This window comes from Stegostoma tigrinum, chromosome 21, assembly GCF_030684315.1.
Source record: "Stegostoma tigrinum isolate sSteTig4 chromosome 21, sSteTig4.hap1, whole genome shotgun sequence".
Taxonomy (NCBI): Eukaryota; Metazoa; Chordata; class Chondrichthyes; order Orectolobiformes; family Stegostomatidae; genus Stegostoma; species Stegostoma tigrinum.
The window spans coordinates 42,630,016-42,645,127 of NC_081374.1; the positions used below are offsets into that span (position 1 = coordinate 42,630,016).

Genomic DNA, 15,112 nt, shown 5'->3' on the forward strand with positions numbered 1-15,112 from the left:
ATGAGACAGAGGTTAAATTGTAAGAGCAGATCAAACAGACTTTTTTAAAAACCATTTCTTTCATGGGACATGAGCATCATTGGCAAGGCTGGTATATGTTGCCCATCCCTAATTACACTCAAACTGAAAGGCTTGCTGAACCTTTCCAGAGTCAAACTACTCCAATAAAAGCAAAATGATGCTGATACTGGAAATCTGAAATAAAAATAACAAGTGCTGCATAAACTCAGCATCTCTGGAGGGAAAAATGGAATTAATGTTTCGAGTTCAGTGTTACTCTTCTTTGGAGTATAAACCCTCTCCACAGATGTTTCCAGACCTGCTGAATTTCTCCAGCAATTTCTGTTTCGAGTCAACCACAGCAGAAGTCACACATAGGCCAGACCTGGTAAGGACAGCAGATTTCCTTCCCTTTATGGCAATCGTTTCTGGTGGTCACTAATATTGAGATTCACTTTATGTTGCAGATTTAATAATTGAATTGAAATTCCACCCAATGTCATGATCGGATTTGTACTTATATCTTTGGTTCAAATCTTTGGAACATTAGCCTGGATCACCATATTACTAACTCAGTGTTATTACCACTACATCCCAATCTCCCCACATAGTTCTTTAAGTAAAGGAGATGAAAGTAAGTGCTTAATAGTGTTGACTGAATAGACAGAAACTGTTTCTGTGAACAGACCACTCCAGTTAAAGGGGGCAAAGCCTTTTCAAGGTGATATCAGGAAGTATTAACTCATAGCAAAGGATAGGAAAACTGGGACTGTCTCCCTGCAAAGCTGTTGAGGCTGGAGTTTTATTGAAAGCTCCAAAACTGTGTTTGATCAAAGACAACAGCGTGGAGCTGAGGAACACAGCTGGCCGGGCAGCATCAGAGGAGCAGGAAAGTTGATGTTTCAGGTCGGGACCCTTCTTCAGAAAACGGGTCCCAACCCGAAATGTCAAGTTTCCGGCTCCTCTGATGCTGCCTGGCCTGCTGTGTTCCTCCAGCCGTACGCTGTGTTACCTCTGACTCCTGCATCAGCAGTTCTTACTATTGCTGAGTTTGGTCAATGTTTGTTTGCTAAGGGTTAAGGGACGGTGGGTGGAGAATTCTGTTAAGAAATGGGTGAGCCATAATAAAAGTTTAAAGTTGTGGGTTTAGAATAGTTATGTGGTTGTTTTTGACCAGCAGAGATCCAATGGGCCAAAGGGCATTACTCAGTATTATAGATCTTTAAGACCCTATGAAAGGTTAAAGAGGTTCAAGGAAGTGGCATGGAATTTGCTCCCACTTCTTTGTTTAAAATGGGAGGGTAAATGGCTCTCGAACTCTATCACACTCTCTAATCCTGTTCCCTCTGTCTCTTACTTGCCCTGTCAATGGCTGGCATGCCTTCAGCTGTGTAATCACTGAACTATGGAATTCTCTCCTTATATTCCTCAACCTCCCTTCCTTTTAAGGTATTCCTGGCAAGCTGTTTCTTTGACCAAAGTTTTTAGGCAATCCTTCTACTTTGATTTGGTGTCATGTTTTTCTCTGATTCACACGCCTGGACGAGGCACCCTAAAGTATCTTACTAATGAAAGGCACTATCTAAATGCAAGCTGGTGTTCCCGTAACTGTGTTTTGTCTCACGTCTATTGCCCTCCGCAGGGTGGAACTTAGTCTTTACACTCACTGCAACCCCAGCAACATTGACAGACCAGAACACCCACCCCCCAACGCACAAAAATGTGCATAGTACCAAACAGGATTATTATGATCTCCAAGTCACTGAATGAAAATTACTTTTCTAGCACTTTCTGGAACTCTACATAGCTTGTATATTCATTATTCTTTCCTGTCACCAGATACCCCTGTCTCTAATACCTTTCGGCTGTAACCTTGTCATATACTGAGCTACATTTGTATGAGCAACATTAATTTTTTTTGCAAAAGGAATCTAGGCTGCAAAATATTCCTGTTGTGAATAATCTGGGTTTGCTCAATCGATTATCGAATCCCTGCAGTGCAGATAGAGCCTGTTTGGCCCACTGAGTCTGCACCAACCCTTTGGAGAACATCCAACCCTATCCCCATAACTCTGCATTTCCCATGGCCAATCCACCCAACTTGCCTAGCCCTGGACACACTGGGCAATTTAGCATGGCCAATCCACCCAACCTGCACATCGACGGACTGTGGGAGGAAACTAGAGCACCTGCAGACACAGGGAGAACCTGCAAATGCCACACACAGTCGCCTGAGGGTGGAATTGAATCTGGGTCCCTGGTGCTGTGTGGCAACAGTACTAACAGCTGAGCTGCCATGCTGCCCATATTTTGTAAGGAGGTTAGGGGTTCTTATCCAGCTTTATCACAGTGCTGAGGGTGTGCAGCACTGTCAAATCATTGAGATGAAATCTTAAAGTTAGAGCTTGTCCATGCTTTCAGATCAATTTGAGGCATGCTATGAGGGTATTTTGCAAAAGAGCAGGGCAGGTCTTCCAGGTGTCCTGAATCAATGTCTATCCTTAAGTCAACACCCTGGAAACAGGCAACCTTGACATTCTTGTGCATGGAAGCTTACTGTGCCCAGGTTGGTTTCTGATTTCTTATCTTATAACAATGACTGCAGTCCTTGGCTGTAAAATGTCTCAGGCAACTTAAGGTGATATACAAAGGCAAGTTATTTTTAGTTGGAAAAGCAGACAAACTCAGTGTAATTTTGAGCTCCCTACAGAACAAAAGACATGCTCCAGTATGCAGCCTCTGGGCTCTCACTAACTCTGCAAAAACTGTTTACCTCACTGTGTTCTGTCTCCTCTCACAATTCAGCTCAGATCAAGAAGATATTGGTCTTTAGGAGACAGATTTAGGAGTCAGAGTGACAGCTAAAGTTCCAATAATATTATGCTCTGTAAGAGCCTGGAAAGGGTGCTCGGCAATTAACAAATCCCTCCATGTCAGAAAGTGCACTGCAGTCTGAAAATAAAACTCTCGGTTTTGTTCCCAGTTCACATTCCTGCAATTTCCGACAGCCTGTACTCAAACAAAGCGGAACCCTTGGACAAGTGCTGACTCGAATCAGCAATTCATGCAAAGAATTTAGAAGGAATTTCTCTACTCAAGAGTAGAGAGGATGTGAATCCAGTTCACACATTTAAAGGGAACCTTGGTAGGTGTGCAGGGGAGAAGGGGAGTGGAATATTGAGAAGGGGGTGCTTGCTCATGGTTAGGGTAGTCTTGCGGGGGGGGTGGAGAGGTGATTACGATTGGGCGAAGTTTTCATGTTGGGAATATTGGCAGCATAGATCATTGAACTGAAGCATGTGTTCCTCTACAGTCGGTGCTTTTATTCTATTTCTGGGTGAACATTACCGACGGTGAAATGAAGGAAAGCTTTTTTTGCACAGTGAAAGGTTAGCATCTGGAATTTGAAGACAGTCTTTTGGAGGCAGATTCAGTTGTGAGTTTCAAAAAGAGAATTGGAGAAGCATCTGAAGAGAGAAGATAAAAGGCAAATTGCAGCACTAGAAGAAAGGGAAATTGGAAATTGGATTGGATGTGATGGACTGAATGGTCACCTTCTTTGCAGTAAATATTCTGCAATAACATGTTCATTGTACTTGGGTATGGTAGGGAAGATTGAGACTAGAACACTGAGTAAAAGAAATTCTCAAGTTGTCTAACAAGATTCCCTCACCCACTTCTCTGGTTTGGTGTGTCACTGTTAACGCCTAAGAGAGGTGAATGGACCACAATCTGCTGAAACAGTTGGAGTATTGCAGCTCATGCAGTCTTGCTCGATGAAATTGCCTCTTTCTATTGTCTGGCAGCAAAAGAGCTTTACCCATTAATAAAACACTGTAAAAAAAAAACATGTGTGCAGGAATGACCACTGTGTAACTACTTAGCTTCACTGACATTCACTTTTCCCCCTAAGGAATCTGTTATATTGTTCAACCTGACTTCTTGCACATCAGTCATAGTAATTAAACTGGGTTGGTGATAACCTGGAGAGCGCGATTGTTCCTGGATCCCTATTTAGAAATTAATGAACTGGACAGTGAGATCTGTTTCGGGACTTTCTTCTCTCCAGAATAGCACACATTTAACAAGCTGCAATGCGAGGGATGGATACATATGGCTGAGGATAATCCTACAATTAAGTCGATTTTGGTTTTCTGCTTCATAGCCAAGAATAAACGCACAGGATTCCCTCAAAGATGTAAAGTGTCATGTTGGTTTTTAAAGAGCTTGTAGGATAGTGTTGTAGCAGTAGTAATACTGGGCTAGTAATTCAGAGACCTAGGTTACTCCAATTAACAAAGTGTGGAATTTGAGGTAGGTCTGAATGACGGTAGCCATGAAAATATGAATTGTTTATAAAACCCCATCTGGTTCATTAATGCTCTTTAGGGAAGGAAATCTCCTGGCCTGAATAAAAACTGAAAGAACTGCGGATGCTGTAAATCAGAAACTCAAACAGAAATTGCTGGAAATGTTCAGCAGGCCTGGCAGCATGTGTGGAGAGAAATCAGGGTTAATGTTTCAGGTTGAGTGACCCGAGCAAGGGATTCTGAAGAGGGGTCACTTGACCAGATATGTTAACACTGATCTCTCTTCACAGATGCTGTCAGACCTGCTGAGCTTTTCCAGCAATTTCTGTTTTTGAATATGCTCTCCTGCCCTGACCTACATGTGATTCCAGACCCACGGCATTGTGGTTTTCCTTGAAATGGCCCTGCAAGCCATTCAGTTCGAGCGCAATTAGGGATGGAAAACAAATGCTGGCCTTGCCAGTGAATGCCATGAAAGAATAAAAATAAAATCTGTACAGTTTTGAAAGTCTGAAAGGTCTTTTTGAACTGAGGGTACAATGAGCAGGAAGAATGCACAAGACATAACATCTGAAGAACAAAGAGAGAAGAGTTCAGAGATACTCAGTAGAATAAAGAGACAAATAAAAACCGAGATAACGAGTGGAAGGGATAGCCTGCAGAGGCTCTGTTTTAAGTCCAGGAGCACAAGAAGGGTTGGAAATTCAGGGGTGGATTTCAAACAGCACTGAAATCTTGGCTGATCAGAGGATGTTGGTAAATGTTAGAGTAGGTTGTCTTTTAGTCAGTAGACTCTCACCTTCCAGCTTCCAATCAGCCTTGGATCTCTGTGCAGGCACCATTGTAAACACAGCCAACTGTGTCATTTCTATAGCTACCCAAATCAATCTCATTGGATTTAAAGAATGCGGTGATTGCCAGGAATAAACACGCAGAGTCGGTGAGGTAATACCTTGATGCTTTTATTTCATACTCTAAAGTGTATCTGGCCACACAGGGAAATCCTGGGGTGCTGCAATGTACCAGAGCACCCTCTAGTGTTCAACTAACAATATACAAAGAAGAAAGTATCAATGATCAGCAGATAATGGGAACTGCTGATGCTGGAGAATCCTCTGATGAAGGGTCTCGGCCTGAAACGTCAGCTTTTGTGCTCCTGAGATGCTGCTTGGCCTGCTGTGTTCATCCAGCCTCACATTTTATTATCAATGATCAGCACTTGCGTTGTAAATGGGATTGGAGTTTCTCTGACCATCTCAATGAGAAAGGAAACATTAAATCCCACTTTACAGAGCTTGAGGGATTTATAATTGTCCTCTTTTGATGGCACAATCCCACCAGTTACACTGACATTCATCCAATCATTAGAACTGATCTTTATCTCTTTTCAAATGCAGACTGCCTTATTTATTTCCAATATTTTCTGCAATTATCTCAGATTTTCCACTATCTGCCATCTTCGTCTATAATCGCTGCCACTCTAATAGCTCTGTTTTTCAGAATTTGCTCTGCCTGTTGGCCCCTCACTATGAAAGGGGTGCCTTTTGTAATCCGATTGTTCCCTTAGTTTCTGCTTGGAAGAGGCACTGATGTTAAATCAATGTCTTGCTTTGTGAAGCCTGTGGTTTTGATTCTCCTAGTCTCAGGATTTGTTCCAATCTCACTGATGGGAAGATACAGAGCCCAAAGAGGCTCCATTTATTAAAAGGGGCAGGAGGTGATCTGTAACTTTGTCTTCAGTTCTTATGGAGCTACCGACTGCTGCAGAACGTGCGAATGGAACACTGGGTGGTGCAGTACACTTACTGATGCACTTCTGTACCATAGAGTGTGGTGTTATTCTCAATAACGTGTAAATGGAATCTTTATAATGGATGGCTCAGTCAGAGAGCAAATAAACAAAACTGGACACTCCTTCCTGATCATATGCCTACTTCAATCAGGAAATGGTTTCCACTGCACAAAGCCTCAACATTGACAACTATTCCTATATCATTCTGCTATTAAACTGAGAGGAAATTTAGGGACAGGTATTAAAAAAATGGTCTTAAAGATTGAAAACATCACCTCCAACACCTGCCAAGATAACATGAAACAAACTGCAAAAAAACCCCACAAAAGCGGCTTCATCATTTTGAAAGCTTCTTACATCCATTTTGGATGTGGTTGATAACAGAACTAGTAATTTTATTTTGCTGCCTTTCCTATTGCCCTGGTTTATCCTTGAGAAGATGCTAGAGGTTTGTTTGTACCTCTATTGCCTCTTTATTCTAAGACTAGTCTTGTAAAGCGCACTTCAGTAACAAGATGCTGGGGTGGGGTGGGGTGGGGGGGATGGTTGTAGTGTTCTAGGGTGGAGAGGCTGGGGTCAGGAGGTCAACTGCACACATTATTCACATGCTAGTTTCCCGTCGAAGCTGGACAGGGCGATGGCAAATGCCTGGACAGCACACATTGGGTAGCTGTAATCCATGGTGAACGCGTCATCTGCCACACGCCCAAACTGCATCACAATGTAGTCAACTGTGAGGGAGAAAAGGAGACGACTGAGAGTTGGCTGCACTTTGGCAGATAATGTGTTTGAACCCCAGATAAACAGTTCTTCAGTTGGTTTTGTGAGCCGGTACTCATAACATAATAACTCTCTGCTCCCTCACCCAGCCTCCAGGTTGCCGCCCTTCCAGGTTGTCCCCGAGATTCCAGCACCGTCTCCTGGATATTGCAACTATTCCCCCACGACGACCTGAGGAGTCATTCGAGATCTTTTCCATCTATTAATCGAACAAATGTCAGGGAGTGGATGAAAACGTTCCTTCACTGAGTGAAGGAAGTGACTCATCGATTAGCTGCTTGCCATGGAAGGGAGTACTCTGCGAGGGGGAGTACTTTGGGTAACCAATGGTGGTAGTTTGGGGGCGCACGGAGCATTTGGGGATGAACAGTCACGTGATGAGACCTTCAGGAAATTGTCCAGTTTTGATATCCCCCTCCCCCATCAGCAACCCAATTACTGGCACTGCCAACTCCACACACCCACCACCTTATCCACTGGCACTGTCAATCCCACTATACCCACTGAGCCATACACTGGCACTGCCAACTCCACACACCCACCACCTTATCCACTGGCACTGTCAATCCCACTATACCCACTGAGCCATACACTGGCACTGCCAACTCCACACACCCACCACCTTATCCACTGGCACTGTCAATCCCACTATACCCACTGAGCCATACACTGGCACTGCCAACTCCACACACCCACCACCTTATCCACTGGCACTGTCAATCCCACTATACCCACTGTGCCATACACTGGCACTGCCAATCCCACACACTCACCACCTTATCCAGTGGCACCATCAATCCCACCATACCCACTGAGCCATACACTGGCACTGCCAACCCCACACACCCACCACCTTATCCACTGGCACTGTCAATCCCACTATACCCACTGAGCCATACACTGGCACTGCCAACTCCACACACCCACCACCTTATCCACTGGCACTGTCAATCCCACTATACCCACTGAGCCATACACTGGCACTGCCAACTCCACACACCCACCACCTTATCCACTGGCACTTCCAACCCCACGACAGCCACCACCTCAACTACTGGCACTGCCAAACTCACTACAGCCACTATCTCATCCACTGGCACTGCCAACCTCACTACAGTCACCACCTCATCCACTGGCACTGCCACCCTCACTACACCCACTACCACATCCACTGGCACTGCCAACCCCACTACACCCACTGCCACATCGACTGGCATTTCCCACCCCACTACAGCCACCACCTCATCCACTGGCACTGCCAACCCCACTACAGCCACCATCTCATCCACTGGCACTGCCACCCTCATTACACCCACTACCACATCCACTGGCACTGCCAACATCACTACAGTCACCATCTCATCCACTGGCACTGCCAACCTTACTACAGCCACCATCTCATCCACTGGCACTTCCAACCCCACTACAGTCACCATCTCATCCACTGGCACTTCCCACCTCACTACAGCCACGATCTCACCCACTGGCACTGCCACCCTCATTACACCCACTACCACATCCACTGGCACTGCCAACCTTACTACAGCCACCATCTCATCCACTGGCACTTCCAACCCCACTACAGTCACCATCTCATCCACTGGCACTTCCCACCTCACTACAGCCACGATATCACCCACTGGCACTGCCAACTCCACTGCACCCACTACCACATCCACTGGCACTGCCAACCCCACCACAGCCACCATTTCAACCACTGGCACTGCCAACCCCACTACACCCACGACCACACCCACTGGCACTGCCAACGTCACTGCAGCCACCACCACATCCACTGGCACTGCCAAACCCTTTACAGCCACCATCCCATCCACTGCCATCTCCAACCCCACTACAGCCACCACCTCATCCACTGGCACTGCCAACCTCAGTACAGCCACCATCTCATCCACTGGCACTGCCAACTCCACTGCAGCCACCATCTCATCCACTGGCACTGCCAACCTCACTACAGCCACCATCTCATCCACTGGCACTTCCCACCTCACTACAGCCACGATCTCACCCACTGGCACTGCCAACTCCACTGCACCCACTACCACATCCACTGGCACTGCCAACCCCACCACAGCTGCCATCTCATCCACTGGCACTGCCAACCTCACTACACCCACTACGACATCCACTGGCACTTCCAACCTCACGACAGCCACCACCTCATCCACTGGCACTTCCCACCTCACTACAGCCACGATCTCACCCACTGGCACTGCCAACTCCACTGCACCCACTACCACATCCACTGGCACTGCCAACCCCACCACAGCCACCACCTCATCCACTGGCACTGCCAACCTCAGTACAGCCACCATCTCATCCACTGGCACTGCCAACTCCACTGCAGCCACCATCTCATCCACTGGCACTGCCAACCTCACTACAGCCACCATCTCATCCACTGGCACTTCCCACCTCACTACAGCCACGATCTCACCCACTGGCACTGCCAACTCCACTGCACCCACTACCACATCCACTGGCACTGCCAACCCCACCACAGCTGCCATCTCATCCACTGGCACTGCCAACCTCACTACACCCACTACGACATCCACTGGCACTTCCAACCTCACGACAGCCACCACCTCATCCACTGGCACTTCCCACCTCACTACAGCCACGATCTCACCCACTGGCACTGCCAACTCCACTGCACCCACTACCACATCCACTGGCACTGCCAACCCCACCACAGCCACCACCTCATCCACTGGCACTGCCAACCTCACTACACCCACTGCCACATCCACTGGCACTGCCAACCCCACTATACCCACGACCACACCCACTGGCACTGTCAACCTCACAGCCACCACCTCATCTACTGGCACTGCCAACCCCACTGCAGCCACCACCACATCCACTAGCACTGCCAACCCCACTGCAGCCACCACTTCATCCACTGGTACTGCCAGCCCCACTACAGTCACCATCCCATCCACTGCCATCTCCAACCCCACTACAGCCACCACCTCATCCACTGGCACTTCCCACCCCACTACACCCACCACCTCATCCACTGGCACTGCCAGCCTCAGTACAGCCACCATCTCATCCACTGGCACTGCCAACCTCACTACACCCACTACCACATCCACTGGCACTGCCAACCCTACCACAGCCACCATCTCATCCACTGGCACTGCCAACCCCACTACACCTCATATCCTGTACCAACCATCCCGCCTCTGCCCATTCGCATTCTCAGTCATATCCAACCCCTTAATTGAGAGGGCAGATATTTCCTCCTACTTGACTCCATACTAACCATCAGCTGTCTCAGCAATGATGCCATTGTTTAGCTGTGAGGCTAAGCAGCATGTTCTAGGCAGCTATTTGAACTTGGATGAGGAACCTGATGATTCCGTTCCCTGAAATGATATGCTGCCAATTGGTCAGCAGAAATCAGGGGTTAACTATCTGCCCTCCCTACATTTGAGAGCAATGTTTGGTTCCAAAACCCATTTCAGCTCAGACCAACCAAGAACTTGGCACCATCCAGTAATTCCTAAATGGTCACTTCCTCATTCTGCCAGCTGGAAGCTGAACTGATGCAACAGGGACTGAGTCCCAGTGATGGGATCTGGCTGAAGGGTGGCTGGGGGATGGCAAGTCAGGTATTCCCCAAAGAAAGAGAGGAGAGCTAAGACTCATCTGACAAGGGGTCAATATCTGACTGTTTTAGTTGAGGTCTGAGAGCAACTCTGTAGACCTCACTGTGGGAAATGGTGATGAAGATGGTGGAAGTAGAGAAATCAAATTAGAATGGGGAAAAACTCTAAAACTTGAGAAGAATGGCCATCACATTCACACAATAAAAAAAAACTTAGAATGTAACTTACCATCATTCTCATGGACTATTTGGAAATTTTTCACTGAAGCATGTGTCACCCTCCCATGGAAGTTCAACACGTAGGACTGGGTCTCATTATTCCACACTGGTGCCTTATTGTGCAGCTCAATTAAGTTCTCCATGTTTTTACGTTGGTATCTTGAGAGCAGACTATCTTTGTCCTAAAGGGATGATCGCATACTGAAAACTTAAGCTCCAGAGCTTGCTATCTCCCTCATCAAGCTGTTCCAGTGCACCTACAACACTGGCATCTACCTGACAATGTGGAAATTTGCCCAGATATGTACTATACACCAAATCCAACTAGGCCAATTATAAGTCTAGTCTTGATCATCATCCAAGTGATGGAAGGGATCATTGACAATGCTATTGCATAACATCTTCAAAGGAATAGCTTGCTTACTAAGTTGAGTTTGATCAGTGCCACTTGATACTTGAGCTCATTACATCCATGGTCCAAACACAGATAAAGGAGTTGAACCCCAAGATGAGGTGAGAGTGACTGCCCTTGACAGGAAGACTGCATTTAATTGAGTATGGCATTGAGAACCCTGAGTAAACCTGGAGCCTACGGAATCAGGAAAAAGATCTGTCTGCTGCTTTGAGTTTACCCAGCACAAACTAAAATGGCTGTGGTTATTGCAGATCAGTCATCTCACTTCCAGGGTATCTCTGCAGGAGTTCCTCAGGGATGTGTTCTGTACCCAACCATCTTTAGATACTTCATTGCCCCATCACAGTCAATAGTGTTACCGCCACTGATAACCCCTAGTATGTGGGGGTATCATTGACCAGAAACTTAACTAGACTAGCCATGTAAGCACTGTGGCTTCAAGAGCAGATCAGAGGCTAGAAATACTGTGGCAAGTAACTCACCTCCTGACTCTCTGAAGCCTGCCTACCATCTACAAGGCACAAGTGAGGACTGTAATAGAATACTCCCCACTTGCCTGGATGGGTGCAGCCCCAACAACACTCAAGAAGCTTGACACCATCCAGGGCAAAGCAGCCAGTTGATTGGCACCACATCCATACGCATCCATTCCCTCCACCACTGACGCTCAGTAGCACTATCTACAAGGTACACTGCCCGAGAAGGACAAAGGCAGTAGATACATGGGAACACCATCAGTTGCAAGTTCCCCTCCAAGCCACTCAACCATCCTGCATTGAAGATGTATCACCATTAAGTGTCGCTGGGTCAAAATCCTGGAACTTACTTCCTAACAACATTGTGCATATCCCTACATCAAACTGGCTGCTGTGGTACAAGAAGGCAGTTCAGCACCCACCTTCGCAAGTGCTATTGGAGATGGGCAATAAATGCTGACCCATCTAGCAAAGACCACATCTCAATAACAAATTAAAACTGTACTCTATGTGTACAGGGCCCACATCACGTGAAAAGCCAGAGTCCCATTTCCCATTAACCATGGCTCAGTGCCAAAGCCAGAATCTGTTGTCGCATGTTCTTGGGTTTCAGAGTCTGATTCAGGCCATGAAAAGCTTTGATTTATTGTAAAGCTTTGATTTAGATTGATGCAAAATGTAAGCCCAAGAAAATATCCACAACTTAGAGAATCTGGGTGGCTGACTAGAAATGAAGTTGAAATCCAGGAGGAGGGAACATTTTATCCCATTACTTTAGGAGAGAAGTAAGGGTTAAAGAAAGGTTATTGGACTCAAAACATTAACTCTGCTTTCTCTCCACAGATGCTGCCAGACTTGCTGAATTTTTCCAGCACTATCTATTTTTCTTTACTCAAGGAAGGCAAGTCGATTATTCCATTAGATGGTCAATGAGGGACAATTTTCTCTAGACAGTCAGTTATGTGTTTTGCTCAACTGGCAGCTAGTTACCCACAAGATTTGCTCCTGGTATCTCACACTGGATCCTGGTTGAAAGATAACACACCCGGCTGCTTGGTCAAATGTCATAATGATGAGCAATAATAAGGTTTTCCCCAAATGGCCTGGACAAAATGGATGTTGGGGAGATGCTTCCATTGGTAGGAGAGTACAGAACCCGAGGACACAGTCTTAGAGTAAAGGGAAGGCATTTTAGAATGGAAGTAAGGAGAAACTTCTTCAGCCAGAGATTGTTGAATCCAAGGAATTCACTGCCACAGAAGGCTTTGGAGGGCAGGTCATTGAGTACATTTAAGACTGAGAGAGATAGGTTCTTGATTATCAAGGGGATCAAGGGTTATGGGGAGAAAGCAGGAGAATGGAGTTGAGGAGCTTATCAGCCATGATTAAATGGCGGAGCAGACTTGATGGGCTGAATGGCCTAATTTCTGCTCCTATGTCTTATGGTGTCATGGTCTTAAACTTACATTGCGTGGTTGGAAGGGAATACGTTCCTGGTCTTCATCCATTGCTGGAATAATCACGGTCATCTTCCTGGGACCTTTAAATCCAAGTACATTTGTCTCCTGTAAATAATGTAACTTTGTGTGAGAACAACATATTTACCTAGGTTCTAGGTTTATCTATGGTTGTTAACTAACTTGCTGTTACTATTTCTGATTATAAACCTGACCCCACTTTAATTACCAACATCGTCAGGGGGCTGGACAGGGCAGAAGTTCAAAGTGTAGCCTCATATCTCTCATAGAAACTGTGACGAACAAAGGAGATGAAGCAGCCCTAATTCACAGGGCCGCTTCTAAAGAGGATCAACCTAAGGGAACTTTTGTAATAGCCATTATAGGACATCAGAGATCCATATTCACAAAACTAGTAAATCTGGACAGGCTAATGTTGGTGACATAAGTTCAAATCCCACCATGGCAGGTGGTGGGAATTGAATTCAATCAAAATTTGGAATTTAAAAAAAAATTAGTGTAATGGTGATCATGTAATCATTGCTAATTGCGTTAAACACCCATCTGGTTCAGAACTATTGTTTAAGGAAGGAAACCGGCAGTCCTTTTCCTGGTCTCACCACCTTGTGACTCCAGACTGGCAGCAATCTGGGCAATTAGGAGTGGATAACAAAAGCTGGCCCAGCCAGTTACACCCACATCCTGTGAATGAATAAGGAATAAAATGCTTTTATTCTCTGCATTGTTTCTGAAATAAGTGTCATGTTTCCAGGAAATGACACAGACTTGGACAGCATCTGTCTCATGAGGTCAAAGTTTGTGGAATAACCTGAGCGGATGAGGAGACCTTTCCTTCGCATCATTGAACTAGCTTCATACTTAGCATTGTTGTATAACATAATGATTCTGAAAGGGTTAATATTGGGGACTGCCTTAAGCTCCGTCAAATCTGACAATATTATATCAGCTTGGGTGAAGATAAGACAGAACATCTTCAGATCGCATAGACTGCAGACCGAAATCTGCATGCCTCTTCATATTCTTAGTCATAATGTCTAATGTAACTTGTATCTAATTGCTGTCATGTAATCAACTGGATCTTGTTCAAGAAAAATAGGCTTGTTTCTGCTAAGCCACAATAATGGTTGATCCTTTATTACTCTAAACCATTTAGGCTTTTATACTCATGTCAAGGAAAGCAGTTTGATGACATTTCTTGTTAGAAATACATGATGATCAGAGTGGGCTTCATTGCTTCAGGCACCTCAAAGTTACAAAGAAAAAAATCCATTGGCTTTAGGAGAGGAAATTTCCAGAAGACTAATTGAGGTTTCGGCTTTAGATTTCACCATTTTAAGAACGACTCTCACAGTCAGCAGCTGCAAACACTTGAGCAAATGACCAGTCAGCAAGAATTCGTGGAAAGGCTAGTCAGGCAGAAACAGCACCACAGGCTAAAAGCATTATTTCAGGCCTGCTAAGAAGCAGGGTTGAGCTAGAAAGAGAAGCAGACAATTGAAATCTGGCAGTTACAAATTCTGCCGGAAAGCGAGGATCCATTGGAGCATTCCCAGTTCAAAGTTTGACGAGAAAGTGAAGGTATTAGATATCCGTGAGTTAAATTTGCACCATTGCAGCAGACATTATGAGGTACTGCTATAGTAGCGAAATCGACAACCATAAAAGCTCTTTGGTTTGAGGTCATAGGCTTGGAAACATTGCCAAACAGATTTAAGGTGAGAAAAGGGATCATTTAAAAGTTAAAGCAAAGAGTCCAACAGATGTGTGAGTAGATAATACACCATCGTGCGTGCCAGTCGTCAGCCAGTTCAATTTACTTCACGTGATGCCAAAATTGGCTGGAAACACTGGATATTGCAAACGTTATGGGTCCTGACAACATTCCAGCAATAATACTGAAGACTAATGCTCCAGAACTTGCTGCTCCCCTGGCCAAACTGTTCCCAGTACAGTGACAACACTGGCATTTACTTGATAAGTGGAAAATTGCCCAGGTATGTCGCATATA

At 45.6% G+C, this 15,112-nt stretch overlaps 1 protein-coding gene across 11 annotated transcripts in view; it reads right to left on the reverse strand.

The window, feature by feature from the left end:
- Positions 1 to 5,256: 5,256 nt before the first annotated feature.
- Positions 5,257 to 15,112, reverse strand: part of LOC125462715 (tubby-related protein 3-like) — a 108,629-nt gene continuing 98,773 nt past the window's right edge. For all 11 annotated transcript variants that reach the window (XM_048552969.1, XM_048552968.1, XM_048552978.1 and 8 more), the window contains 3 exons: positions 13,093 to 13,191; positions 10,746 to 10,917; positions 5,257 to 6,833 (listed from right to left, as the gene is read on the reverse strand). In XM_048552969.1, coding sequence (XP_048408926.1) covers positions 6,700 to 6,833; positions 10,746 to 10,917; positions 13,093 to 13,191 — 405 coding nt within the window. In that variant the 3' untranslated portion in view covers positions 5,257 to 6,699. The remainder of the gene's footprint in view (positions 6,834 to 10,745; positions 10,918 to 13,092; positions 13,192 to 15,112) is intronic.